The sequence below is a fragment of the Citrus sinensis genome, chromosome 8 (genome assembly GCF_022201045.2).
Source record: "Citrus sinensis cultivar Valencia sweet orange chromosome 8, DVS_A1.0, whole genome shotgun sequence".
Lineage (NCBI taxonomy): Eukaryota > Viridiplantae > Streptophyta > Magnoliopsida > Sapindales > Rutaceae > Citrus > Citrus sinensis.
The window spans coordinates 8366752-8382125 of NC_068563.1; the positions used below are offsets into that span (position 1 = coordinate 8366752).

A 15374-nucleotide genomic window follows, 5' to 3' on the forward strand; every position below is an offset into this window, starting at 1 on the left:
TAGAAAATGAAACACTAACTCTTGAATTTAATTTTACAATTTAATTTCAAAATAAAATCTATAACTTTTATTCACTTGTAACAACCTTTTAACTTTATTTTGTTCCGTGCCTTTTATGTTGAGTTTTCTATTTGCTACTACTTCTCTATCCAGTCGACACAGTTGTGTTGAATCCCCTACTTCTGTCAAAGACATTAGGCATTGTTTAAAGTCTTTTTAGTCGCCCAATTTGAAAACTTTGTTTCCTTTGTTTATGATGCTCCCTATATGATAAGAGTGCATAATTGTGAACTTGTATTGGTTTAATTTATAACATCTCAAGAGCATTACCCAAGAAGGAAAAAACAAGGAAAGCTAAAACCGAACATCATTGATTCAGATTCCATGTACCAAGTTATTAACATGTCCATAGCTTGCATCATTATATTATTAATCTTAATTCTTATTGTTGCTTGCACTTCTTAATTTCTTTTTTTATAAGAAATTAATCTTAATTTCTTATAAAAAAATATTTTCTTGCCAGCCGCGAAAAATTAACATATTAATGCATAAACATTTTTTAAGTGATCAATTAAATATAAATATTATATTACTTAGCTAAATAACAAAAATAAAGAAGTATTTGTATTCCAATTACAAAAACATATATTAAATTAAAGTCAAATGAACTATCTCAAATAAAATAAAAGAATACATCTTTGCATTTAAAAAAAATTATTTCAACTTCAATTCATCCCCTCCTAATAACAATCTTTAATCTACCCTCCAAAAGCATGAAAATCTCAATCTACCTTATTTTTTCTTCAAAAGATGAGCATAAATGAGGTGAACATTGATGAACTTTTAAATCATATTCTTAACAATAAATGTAGGTACGTTTGAAGATTTTCAGGGGGTAAATTAAAGTTTAACATTAAATTAAATCAGACAGCTTACTAATAAAGGATTTCGAAAACGAGGGTCTGTTTTATTGTTTTTCTTAGGAATCAATAATCTCACCCTAAAAGTAGATAGACTTAAAATTTAAATATTACAAATGGTACCAACATAGTAATGTTGATTGGTTGATAATTGCTATTATTTAAACAAATTGTTTTCTCGAAGATTGACTCCACGATGCATCTATAACAAAGCAATAGGAGATACACACACAAAAAACATATGACATAATATTACGTATGCATAATGGGTTAATTTTTTCTTTTATTAAAAACACGGATTCAATTTCGCTATAATTGATCATTATTGCAAATGCACTCATACAAGGTAAAAGAAATAACTTATTAACAATATCATTTACACCCCCCCTCAGGGCAAGGGTACCGATAGTCTACAAGAGCTTTCTTAATCATCTCAATCAAACATTCTTCACTTGTGAGCCCTGAGCAATCAACAATGTCAGGTGATGCTGCAGGGTTAATAGAAAATAAAGCCTCTGGCTTAGATCCTTGGCCAGTTCTACTGGCTGAAATAAGCATGTTTTTAGTGTTTGCCACTACAAGCAAAGCCAAAATGATGACTATAAGACTCTTTGACATTTTTTAATTTCTTAAGAGAATTGAAAACAGCTTAATTAGAATTGAAAGAGATGTGTAAGAATCAAGAAGGCATGAGCCTCTATTTATCTGAGTGAATATTGAAAAACGACTTGTAGTGACTTTAATGGAATTGAAAGATTCCATAAATAAGTATTAAATAAATTATGCTTCATTTGTTAGCGTTAACTATTGATTTTAATATCTTGTTGCATTACAAAGGTAATTTCAATGTACATTTCATTAAATTTATTATTTTTAGCATCATTTTTTGTTTAGTTTATTATTAGATTTCTTTTTCTTTTTCTTAGAGTCATGTCCTTCAATGAAATTAACCACATTCTATATTTTAAGCAAGCCATTCTTTTTTCTTAATAAAAAATCACGAATAATTAATCTTCTCTTTTTATGTGTACAAGTGAAGCCCCTCATATACATTTGCTGGCTAGTTCAATGTAACAAAATGTCAAAATTTCTTCCCACTTCACCTTTGTAGTTAAGCAGCCTTTGGATGTTCATTGATGACAACACTTCAAAAACATTTGAAATGAATCTTGAATCATCCTTCTTTTCTACCTTCAAAAGTGTGTCATCTATTCTCTTCCTTTTAATTTCATGCCTTGTTTTAAAGCTACTGCAAAATTTTAAGCAATTGTTTTATTGTTCATCATTAGCCTAGTGGCAGCAGAAGCAATACAATCAGGGAGACTTGGACGGGGCTTGATTCCGTAAAAGAGACAACAACAAAGGCGTAGTGGCAAAAGGATTGCTCAAGCCACTAATACTTACAAGTCACCAACTCGTTTCGACATTGTGATGATAGCGGATGATTCGTTGATAGAAACCAGGAATCCTCAATCAAAGCTTGTTGGCCGTGCTAAAGGGCTTTATGGGTCAACTTGTCAGCATCAACTAGCTATCATCATGTCCATGAGCTTTGTGTTCGTTGATGGTCCTAATAATGGCAATTGTATCAGCCTCTTTGGCAACAACAAGTCGATTGTTCCTGTCCATAAGATGCCCATTGTCAGCAACATTACCATGTTCTTGTTGGCTGGCGGATATACAGTTGCTCAGACGCATCGGGTGGATTTTAAATCTACCGACGCCATTGTTGGATGCATTGTTATAAGTGTTCACTAAACCATATAGGTGGAGTTAGATTCTAGTTCGTGATCCGATTTACAAATTTATAAACTCTCTCTTTCACGTATTTATAATAGTGTAAACTGATTTTTTTTAATGAAAAGTTTAAATTTCCCATATTGAAAATTTTTTCTTAAGTAGGTGGTTTTGTTATGTTTGTTTACTTAGAATGAAAGTGGCTTGCTTCTGTTGAATTGGTGGTGGATTGAAAAATAAACTTTTTCAAAACATGTGCTCTATCATTTTGTTTTAGTATTCGATTTTATGTTAGTTTGCGCGTTTTATCATTTTTATATAATAAGTGATTGTTGGCTGCCAAATATTTGATTTCAATATAATGTTAATACTTAAGCAATCTGATGTATTATCTTAAACTTCATTATTTTTCCATAATGCAGGTATCTGACCACATTCATATGCATTTGGCATGAATCGACAATCTACTGGTGCTCCAAAAAGGGAGACAAAAGTAAAAATCCATATGAAGTTTAGGTACATAAAAGCAACGAGGCCCGTGACCACCCCTATAGTGCCTAAAAAGTGAAGGCCCCAATTAAGGTGAAGACACCTTCATTTCGGCTGACTTGTCTTTATTTATATATGCTCTCCGTATCATTATCACCTTGCACAAATTGTTGTAAGTGATTTGATTCCAAAATCCTATGGACTTTAAGCTATATAATGGTAAGGTTTGGATGTATATGCTACATAATTATTATTCGTAAGTGACATAAAACAATCCATAATGTATGAAAAATATACCAGTCGAGTTCTTCAAAAAGACTAGAAGGGTCACAAATGACCCTACTTAAAATCTAGATGTATTAGGCAGTACTTTTGTTATAGAATCTTTCTAGTCTGCTTAAGTTTACTTGTAAGCAAGCTACACTCTTGTCATTAGTTTGTAATAACAAAATTTTGAAATAACGTTAATATATTTCAATAGTATATAAGGAAATTATCTATGTACCACCTCTATTTTGTCACATGTATATCTAAATACAACAAATTTTTGACATGTTCTTTGACCACTTTATTTCTAAATTTCTATCAATTAGCCACTTTGACACTAAGAATTAAAATAAAATGGTATGAGAATACCACTCATTTTAATACAAAATATAAATCTCAAAATCTAGGTTGTTAATTTTTATAATTATAATTTTTACGCGATATTTTTTGTACTTTATAATTTTTTTATTATTCAAAATTGGTTTAGATTATTACTATTTTGGTGATTAATTTAAAAAATGAAAATTGTTTGAGAATTGCAATTGTAGGATTGATAAAAAGGAAAATATTTGAGATGAGCATTACATGTTTTTTAGGTCAAAAGAATTGAAAAAATCAATAATATTTATCAATTAATTAAATAATACTCAGACATTGATTTTTTCAATAATATTTATCAATTAATTAAATGGTATTATAATTTTTTATTTAAAAATTTTTGGGATAAAATGGTCTTTTAGGTCATTTAGGGGTAAAATGGCCATTTTATTTAAATTCTTATGTCAATGTAGTTGATTAATACAAGTTTCAAATCAAAGGTAGTGCAATGAACATATTAAACTTTTGTCGTGGTTGGATGTACATATGACAAAACAGCGGTGATGCAGAGCTAATTTATCTACTATGTATTAATAAGAAAGATAAGAACATAAATTAAACAGAGGCATGTGCAGTTACAATGTCCTTAAAACAAATTTGCCATTTTCTCAATAGTACTTAGGTTATAATAGCATCTATCCCTTATGATATTACAAAGTAAAATAGTCTAGGCAGCATAACCTCACTACTCCGATGAACTTCAAACTGGTGTTAGAACTCCATCACGCGAAATCTAGGTTAGAAAGACTTTAATTGACAAAGGAGAGCAAAACATTTACTTGGATTTTGGTGTGTTTTTTAAATGAAATTGGTGAAGGGCATTTTCGTCTAGGAAATGAAACACTAGCGCTTGAATTTATTATTTGAATTTAATTTCAAAATAAAATTTATAACTTTTATTTACTTGGAACAACCTTTTAGCTATATTTTGTTACGTGTCTTTCATGTTGAGTTTTCTATTTGATGTAGTTTCTCTATTCAATCCACACAATTGTGTTGAAACCCCTACTTCTCCAAAAGGTTTTTATTCATTGTTTCAAGTCTTTTTGGTCACCCAGTTTGAGAAATTTTTTTCCTCTGTTTATAATGCTCCCTATATAAAAAGAGTGCGTAATTCAGAACCTGTATTTATTTGATTCATAACATCTCAAGAGCATTACAAGAGAAAGAAAAAACAAGAAAAGTCGAAAACGAAGAACATTGGTTAACAATTTGTAGGATCTAACATCATTTTGTGCATATTTTGCATCATTAAATTACCAATCTTAATTCATATCGTTGCTTCCATTATTTTATTATAAAAAAATTATTATCTTACAATCTGCAAAAAATTAACATATTCATACATTAACACTTTTTAAGTCGTTAATTAAATATAGCTATTATATTATTTAGCTAAATAACAAAGATAAAGAAGTATCTAAGTTTCAATTACAAAAACATATATAAAATTAAAGTCAAACTCGCTATCTCAAATAAAATAGAAGAATACGCCTTTGCATTTAAAAACAATTATTTAAACTATTTTGTAATTTCAAACAACTTTATTTTAAATAAAATAGAAGAAATAAAAAAACCAATATTTTTTAATTTTTAGTTGTTGACGAAGTAAAAATTCCCATTAGCGTGAAACTATGACTTGTATTGTGCTACCTAATAATTGTAACTAGCCGACAAATTGTTTATTTCTTTATTTACATGATATTTTCATTTTGGATGCAATTTGCACATGGGTCTCTTATAGTGTCATCATAATATTCATCTAATCATAGAAAGACGATTGCATGTTCAGTAGATGAGAAAAATACATGTAAAAAATAATATGAAATTTTTTTATACTAATTTGGGCAAACTTCAATTCATCCCCTCCCAATAACAATCTTCAATTTACCCTCCAAAAGCTTAAAAATCTCAATCTACCCTAATTTTGCACAGATGATAAGCATAAAGATGGGTACATTGATAAACTTTTTAATTGTTTTCTTAACAATAAATGAAGGTAAGTTGAAGATTCACAGGGGCTACATTAAAGTTTAACATTAAATTAAATCAGATAGCTAAGTAAAATAAGATTTCGATAAAATGAGGGTTTGTTTTATTTTTTTTTCTTCAGATGCATTAACCACCCCTAAGAGTAGATGGGCTTAAAATTTAAATAATGCAACCATTACGAAAATAGTTATTATGATCGCCTGACCATTATTATTATTTAAACAAATTGCTTTCTCGAGGATTGATACAACGATATGTATACAGCAAATCAATAGGAGATACACACACAAAATACATACGACATAATATTATGTGCTCAAAATGGATTAATTTCTTCTTTTATTAAAACACAGTTTTCGATTTCACTACAATTGATCGGTAATGCAAAAAACACTCATACAAGATAAACTTTCTTTTTCAAGTACTTATAATATTGTAAACTAATTCTTTATGAAAGAATCAAGATTCCCATATTGAAAAATTATTCCTAAGTAGGTGATTGATGTATGTTTACTTACAATGACAGTTGCTTGCTTCTGTTTAATTGGTGGTGGATTGAAGAATAAACTTTTCCAAAGCATGTGCTCTGTTGTTTTGTTCTATAATTTCATTTTATGTTAGTTTGTGCGTTTAATTGTTTTTATATAATATGTGCTTGTTGGTAGCCAAATATTGGACTTCAATATAATGTTAATACTTCAATAGTCTGATGTATCACTTTAAACTTCATTATTTTTCCAAATCTAGGTATCTGACCCTATTCTTATGCGTTTGGCATTAATTGACAATCTACTTGTGCTCCAAAAAGGGGATGGAAAAAAGTATAAATCTATATGAAGTTAAGGTACATAAAAGCAACAAGGGCAGTGGCCACCCCTGTAGTGCCTTAAAAGTGAAGACCCTAGTTAAGTTGACGGTTGACTTGTCTTTTTTTATATATACTCTCTACATCATTATCACCCTGCAAAAATTGTTGTAAATGATCTTATTCCAAAGTCCTATGAACTTCAAGCTATATAATGGTAAAGTTTGGAAGTATATTTTAGAAAATTATTACTAATAAGTGACATAAAACAATCCATAGTGTATGAAAAGATAAATGAACTTAATTAAAATCTAGATTTTTCAGGTAGTACTCTTGTTGTAGAATCTTTCTAGAGTGCTTAAGTTTACTAGTAAACTAGCTATACACTTGTCATAAGTTTATAGTAACATAATTTTTAAATAACGTTAATATATTACAATAGTACATAGGGAAATTATCTGTACACCACCTCTGTTTTGTCATACGTAAATCTAACTACCAAAAATTTTTAACATGTTCTTTTACCACTTTGTTTCTAAAGTTCTATCAGTCAACTACTTTAACAGTAAGAATTTAAATAAAATGATCATTTTATCCTTAAATAAATTGAAGGACTATTTTATCCTACAAAATTTTTTAAAATAAAGAAATTATAATTACAAGAATACCTCTTATTTTTATAGAAAAATAAATCTCAAAATCTAAGATGTTAATTTTTATAATTATAATTTTTACTCGATACATTTTGTATGAAATTATAATTTTTGTTATAAAGAAATTATAATTTTTTATTATTCAAAATTAGCTTAGACTATTATTATTTTGGTGATTAATCTAACAATGAAAATTGTTTGATAATTATGACTATACGATTGATAAAAATAGGAAAATCTTTGAGATGAGAATTACACATTTTTCAGGTCAAAAGAATTCAAAAAAAATCATTAATATTTTATCAATTAATTAAATAGTACTCGCACATTGGTCTTTTCAATAATACTGTATCAATTAATTAAATGGTAATTACAATTTTTTATTTAAAAGTTTTGTGGAATAAAATGGCCATTTTATTTAAATTCTTACTGTCAAATTAGTCAATTAATACAAGTTTAGAAATGAAGGTTGTGTAACGAACATGTTAACATTTTATGCTGGTTGTATGTATATATGACAAAACAGAGTTGGTATAGAGATAATTTATCTAGTATATATTAATGAGAAAGAGAAAAACATAAATTAAACTGAGGCATGTGCAGTTACAATGTCCTTAAAAAAGATTTGCCATTTTCTCAGTAGCACTTAGGTTATATTAGCATCTATCCCTTAGGATATTACAAAGTCAAATAGTCTCGGTAGCAGAACCTCACTACTGTGATGAACTTCAAACTGGTGTTGGAACTCCATCATGTGAAGTCTAAGATAGAAAGATTTTATTTGAGAGAAGAGAGCAAAAAAATTACCTGGATTTTGGTGTGTTTTTTAAATTAAATTAGTGAAGGGCATTTTCATTCAGAAAATGAAACACTTACTCTTGAATTTATTATTTGAATTAATTTCGAAATAAAATCTATAACTTTTATTCACTTGTAACAACCTTGCAACTATATTTTGTTATGTGCTTTTATGTTGAGTTTTCTCTATTCAGTCCACACAATTGCGTTGAATCCCCTACTTCTTCAAAAGACATTAATCATTGTTTCATGTCTTTTTGGCCACCCAATTTGAGAATTTTGTTTCCTCTGTTTATGATGATCCTTATATAATAAGAGTGCATAATTGGGAACTTGTATTTGTTTAATTCATAACATCTCAAGAGCATTACTTAAGAACGAAAAAACAAGAAAAGCTGAAAACGGACATCATTGATTAAGATTCCTTGTACCAACTTATTAACATGTCCATATTTTGCATCATTATATTATTAATCTTAACTCTTATTGTTGCTTGCATTATTTTCCTATAAAAAAATTATTATTGTGTAAGCTGCGAAAAATTAACATATTAATACATTAACGCTTTTTAAGTCATCAATTAAATATAAATATTATATTATTTAACTAAATAACAAAAAAAAGAAGTATCTAAATTTTAATTACAAAAACATATGTTAAATTAAAGTCAAACTAACTATCTCAAATAAAATAAAAGAATACATCTTTGCATTTGAAAACAATTATTTAAACTATTTTGTAATTTCCAACAACCTATTTCAAATAAAATAGAAGAAATTAGAAAAACCAATATTTTTTACTTGCAGGTGATGACAAAATAAAAATTCTGATTACTATGCACTATGACTTGCATTGTGCTACCTACTAATTGAAACTAGCCAACAAATTGTTCATTTTTTTATTTACGCACTTTTTTCATTTTAGATGCAATTTACAACTGGATCTCTTAGAGTATCATCATAATATTCATCTAATTATACAAAGATGATTGTATGTTTAGCAAATGAGGCAAATACATGACAAAAATAATATGAAAATTTTTCTTATACTGACTGGGGTAAAATTCAATTCATCCCTTCCCAATAACAACCTTTACTCTACCCTCTAAAAGCATGAAAATCTCAATCTACCCTATTTTTTGTTCAGAAGATGAGCATAAATGGGGGGGGTTACATTGATGAACTTTTTAATTGTATTCTTAGCAATAAATGAGGGTAAGTTTGTAGATTTTCAGGGGGTAAATTAAAGTTTAACATTAAATTAAGTCAGACAGCTTAGTAATATAGGATTTCGATAAAATGAGGGTCTACTTTTTTTTTTCTTGGGAATCAATAATCTCACCCTAAAAGTAAACAGAGTTGAAATTTAAATATTACAAATGGTGCCAACATATTAATTTTGATTGGTTGATAATTGTTATTATTTAAACAAACTGCTTTCTCGAAGATTGACTCAACAATGCATCTATAACAAAGCAGCAAAAGATGCACACAAAAAAAACATATGACATAACATTACATATGCATAATGGATTAATTTCTTTTTTTATTAAAAACAAGGATTCAATTTCACTATAATTGATCGTTATTACAAAAGCACTCCTACAAGATAAAAGGAATAGCTTATTAACAATATAATTTGCATCCCGCCTTAAGTCAGGGGTATCAATAGTCTTCAAGAGCTTTCTTAAACTTCTCAATCAAACACTTTTCACTTCTAAGCCTTGAGCAATCAACAATGTTAGGTGATGCTGTAGGATTAATAGAAATAAAGCATTTGGTATAGATCCTTGGCTAGTTCTGCTGGCTGAAATAAGCATGTTTTTTGTGTTTGCCACTACAAGCAAGGCCAAAATTATGAAAGTAAGAGGCTTCAAAATTTTTTAATTTCTTAAGAGAATTTCAAATAGCTTAATTAGAATTAAAAGAGATGTGTTAGAATCAGAAAGGCATAAGCCTCTATTTATTTGAATGAATATTGAAAAACGAGTTGTAGCGGCTTGAATGGAATTGAAAGATTCCATAAATAAGTATTAAACAAATTACACTTCGTTTGTTTGCATTAATTATTGATTTTAATATCTTGTTGCATTATAAAGGTAATTTCAATATACAGTTAATTAATTTTATTTTTTTTAGCATTATTTTTGGTTTAGTTTATTATTATATTTTTTTTTAATATACGGAGATGTTTCTATGAGCCAAGCCCTTCAATGAAAATAACCACATTCTATATTTTATGCAAGCCACTTTTTCTCCTAATAAGAAACCAGGAGTAATTAAGCTCCCCTTTTTATAAGTACAAGTGGAGCCCCTCATATAAATATGCTAGCCTGCCTGTAAATATGAGAGAAAAGTAGAATAAGTTGAATGATTTTTATTGACATTTGATTGAGTATATATACACATATAACTGGCTTGCTATACACGACCATCAATTCCTATAGTTAAGTTAGGATTCGTACAATTAAGCTATGCAATCAAAGTCTACTGCAATTTTGGAATACATAGAGAAAGATATATTTACAGCTCAATACAATGAATAATATGGATTCTACTTTCCAATACTCACTCTCAAGTTGGAGAGTGAACGTCTAGCACTCCCTACTTGCGAACCATAGGCATGAAAACTTCTTTTCCCAAAGCTTTGGTCAGGACATCAAAAAGCTGATTCACGGAACTCACAAATCTCGTTATCATATAACCATCTTGTATCTTGTCTCTTATTTAATGCCAATCCATCTCTATGTGCCTTGTGCGTTCATGAAAAATTGGATTAGCTACTACATGTAATGCAGCCTTATTGTCACAATATAGCAATGTAACCTCTTGATGTAAAATCCCCAAATCTCTAAGTAAGTAACGAAGCCATGTCAATTCACAACAAGCTTCAGTCATTGCACGATACTCTACTTCGACTGAGGAAAGGGAGATGGTTTTCTGCTGCTTCGATCTCCACGAAATCAATAAAGGGCCCAAGAACACAAAATACCCCGTAATAGATCTTCTTCTAAGGGGGCATCCTGCCCAATCCGAGTCACAGTATGCTCGTAAATGAAGATCTCTAATTGAGGAGAACAAAACGCCTTGGCCAGGAGCAGATTTAAAACAGCGCACAATCTGTAAGGCTGCCTCCCAATGATCCTTCCGGGGTTGGTGCATAAATCTACTCAGTATATGGACATAGTACGTGATATCCAGCCTCGAAATTGTGAGATATATTAATCTCCCAACTAATTTCCTATATCGCCTTGGATCTTTGAGTGGCTCACTTTTATCAGAGAACTTTAAGCCATGTTCCATGGAAGTATCGATGGGAGCTGCCCTTGATAACCATGCATCCTTAATAATTTACAACGCATACTTTCTCTAAGAAATAAAAATGTCTTTCCTAGATGCAGAAATCTCAATACCAAGGAAATACTTCAAGTCTTCTAGTCTTTAAGGTGAAATTGATTATCCAAGAATTTTTTTAATATCGGCTATACTCACAGAATCATTGCCAGTAATTAAAATGTCATCAACATATATCAAAAGGGTAGTAAAGGACTTGTCTTGCTTCTTGGTGAATAGAGAGTAGTCAGCTTTTGATTGTACATATCTGGCTGAACATATGGCCTCGGAGAATTTAGCATACCCTTGAGGAAATGCCTATTTCAGCCCATATAATGACTTGTGGAGGCGACAAACCAAGTTCTCCTCCCTCTGTCGCCGAAGCCCTGGTGACAGAGACATGTATCATGGTAGTCAAATCCCTCCAATTGAGTGAAACCCTTGGCTACAAGTCGCATCTTATACCGTTCAATGGATCCATCAGACTTGTGTTTTATCTTGTAAACCCAATGACAGCCAATTGGAGTTTTACTAGCCGGAAAAGGGGTAAGAGACCAAGTACCATTGGCCTGCAGTGCCTGTAATTCGGAACGCATGGCCGCTTGCCACTCGGGGAGAGTGGCGGCTTCTGAATAAGACCTGGGTTCTATGAGATTGCTGATTTGAGCAACAAAGGACTGATAAGCAGGCTTATATCAGTGATATGAAATATAATTAGACAGTGGATATCGTGTAGCTTTAGTCGGACCTGGAATTAAAAAGGTCGATTGGTCAGAGTAAACATGTGAGCAGACGCAGTCATTGAACTTGACCGGTGAACCGGTGTTGCAGCAGGAGCAACGAAGTTCAAGTGTGAGTTCGGGTGTTTGTGGTACAGCGAGTTCAGAGAATGGAGGAGGCGATGATTGTAGGCCCGAAGAAGATGGATCAGAGAAGTTTATTTGGGTGGCAGGGATCGGAGAAGGTGGGTCATTTAAGACTAGTGGGGCAACAGGTTTAGGACAAAAAGAATAAGTGCGAAGGATGGCTTGGGGAGGGGAAGACTGCGCGCTACCGTGGGAAGAGCAGAGGAAATTTGATCGGGAGAAGAAATTGAAGATGGTGGAATTAGATTAGAGTTAAATGATGGGTCAAGGGTGGGAGTGATTAAAGGAATTGGGGAAGAGAAAATTTGGGTTGGACGGATGAGTAAGGAAAAAAGTTTTTATGGACTTTTACATTTCGGCTTGTAAAAATCTTTTTAGTCAATAAATTAAATAATTTGTAGCCCTTTTGAGCGATGGGATAACCAATGCAGATGGATGGTATGACACGAGAGTCGAATTTGTGAGAAGTGTGAACATTAGTGGCATAGGCCAAACACCCAAAAATGCGAAAATGGGAAAAGGAAGGCAGTTTTGAATAGAGAAGTTCGTAAGGAGTTTTGAAAGAAATAACCGATGAAAGTAACCTATTAATGATGTGTACAGCAGTGAGTGCACATTCACCCCAAAATTGGGTTGCCAGTTGTGCTTGGAATTTTAATGCTCAGGCTACTTGTAAGATATGGGGATGTTTGCGTTCCACAACCCCGTTTTATTGAGACGTATAAACGCATGAAGTTTAGAAAACAACACCATGATCTTGAAAGAAAGATCGAAGTGAGATAAATTCTACACTATTGTCACTTCAAAATGTTTTAATGCGACGTTCAAATTGGGTGGAAACATAGCTGAAAAAGCATTTTAAAAAGAGATTGTGCTTCATTTTTGTGTTGCATAAAAAAATCCATGTGAAACGAGTATAGTCATCAACAATAGTGAGAAACGAATAAGCTCCGATATAGGAAAGGTGTCGATAAGAACCCCAAATATAACAATGAATCATTTCAAAAGGTTTTGTAGAAGAAATAACATTGTTACTGAAAGGAAAACGACATTGGTTAACCAAAGGACATATGAGGCAAGCATTATTGGACTCAACAGAAAAATTTAAAAAGGTTTTGGCAATAAAACTTAAACGAGAAGGTGATGCATGGCCTAAGCGATTATGCCAGATGTTGGTGGATGAGATGGTGAGATTGTAGGCTAATCGGTTATTTGGTGAGGAAGGTTTTGTCACAAATTGCTTCATTGCTAATGCTATAAAACAATATAGCTCGACTCGTTGTTTACCCAAACCAATCGTCCTCCTCATAGCCAGATCCAACAAAATACACCAAGAAGAGAAAAATGTCACTAAACAACTCAAATCTCTTGTCAAACAATTAACTGATATCAAATCAACTTTAAATGGAAGCACAGATAACACATCATCCAGATAATAGATGAAATTGAGAGGTAAAAACCCTTTTGCAACAATTTCGCTCTTTCTCCACTAGGCAACAACACGGGCGGTAATGGGCAATTGTTATCTTTATGTAATAAATTAAATGATAAAGTAATATGATCTGTCACACCTTATCAATAATCCAATTTCGGGAAGCAATTTTAGACAAACCTAGCTTTGTTACCGCATTTGCTTTGGAGTGAGAACTTTTATTTTGATTATTCAGGAGTGACAAAAGTTGCTTGAGTTGAGCGTCGGATATTATAAGTGAGCCTTCATATGTGCTTGACCCCTCTCCAATTTGATTAGCCATAGAAATACCTTTATGCCTATTTGAATTTTAGCCTAAGTTCATTTTAGCTTTAAAATGGCCTGGTCGGTATCCATGCAACTTATAACATTTCTGGATCCAACGGCCGAAATTTCCACAATGGTCACACAAAGGCCTACCTCTCCCAGAGCCAGATTGACGTCGATCTCCATTTTGAGGTCTCGTAAATTCCTGTGCCTGAGAGTATGATTGATCACGATAATCTGGGAACCCATGAGAGTGAGTTTGCTCTGTTCTTCCTGCTGCCGAAAGAATTAGCTTGCTGCATACAGCCCTGGCAGCAGTGTTGCTGCTTGAATCGATGATTGTATGCACAGAACTGAGGAGGCATTGTTTCTCCTCTTGGGAGATTGAAGAGTGGGCTTGGAGAATAGAAGGAAAAGGATTCATGAGCATGATTTGACTTTCAATTTCACTATAAGTTTCGTTTAGACCCATTAGAAACTGCATCAATTTCTGTCGATCTGCTTGTGCTATGTCCAAATGTGTTGCTAATTCATCTCATCAATTTTTTAACTTAGTATAGTAAGCAGAGACAGAGAGTTACTCTTGTCGAAGAGAAGCAATATCTCGTTGTATCTCAAAGATGCGAGGCACATTGGCTTGAGAGAAACGTTCATAGAGACCTTCCCAAACCTCATGAGCAGTAGGATAATAAGTCACACTGTCTGCTATTTCTAGATCGCAAGAATTGACAATCCAGGAATGAACCATATCATTGCATCTCAACCAAGTCGCATAGCCTTCAAGATCAGCTTCTTCTGAAGGAACTTTGATAGAACCATTGACAAATCCGAGCTTGTTCTTGGAGTTTAAAGCTTGAACCATAGCCCTTTTCCAACCAAAGTAATTATCTTCATTTAGAGGTTTGGAGAGGGGAATCAATCCGGGATTATCTGAATAGTGAGTGAAGTAGGGATTTGAGAGATCTGCCTTGGAGGAATCTGCAGAAATCTCTAATTTTTGTGGAGCAAAACCACTAGGTTTAGGAATATCTTCAAGGGCCATGATGGCTGAAAGAGAGATGCTACAAGAGAGATTAAAGTGCACCGAGTCCTTGCTTTGAGACCATTTAAATATGAGAGAAAAGTATAATAGGCCGAATGATTTTTATTGACATTTGATTAAGTATATATACACAGATAGCTGACTTGCTATACACGACCATCAGTTCCTATAGTTAAGTTAGGATCCCTACAATTAAGCTATGCAATCAAAGTCTACTGCAATTTTAGAAAGATATATTTACAGCTCAATGCAATGAATAATATGGATTCTACTTTCCAATACAGCTCAATATAACAAAATGTCAAATTTCTTCCCACTTCACCTTTATAGTTAAGCATTCTTTGAATATTAATTGAT

The 15374-nt window shown here is 31.9% G+C and overlaps 1 protein-coding gene across 1 annotated transcript; it reads right to left on the reverse strand.

Moving 5' to 3' along the window:
• Positions 1-14552: 14552 nt before the first annotated feature.
• LOC127899270 (uncharacterized) lies at positions 14553-15017 on the reverse strand. Its single transcript, XM_052432614.1, has one exon. The coding sequence runs from the start codon at positions 15015-15017 to the stop codon at positions 14553-14555; it is 465 nt and encodes a 154-aa protein (XP_052288574.1).
• Between the last annotated feature and the right edge of the window lie 357 nt (positions 15018-15374).

Coding starts and splice junctions, on each gene's coding strand:
- LOC127899270 (XM_052432614.1), bottom strand. CDS start 15,017: ATGGCCCTTGAAGATATTCCTAAACCTAGTGGTTTTGCTCCACAAAAA.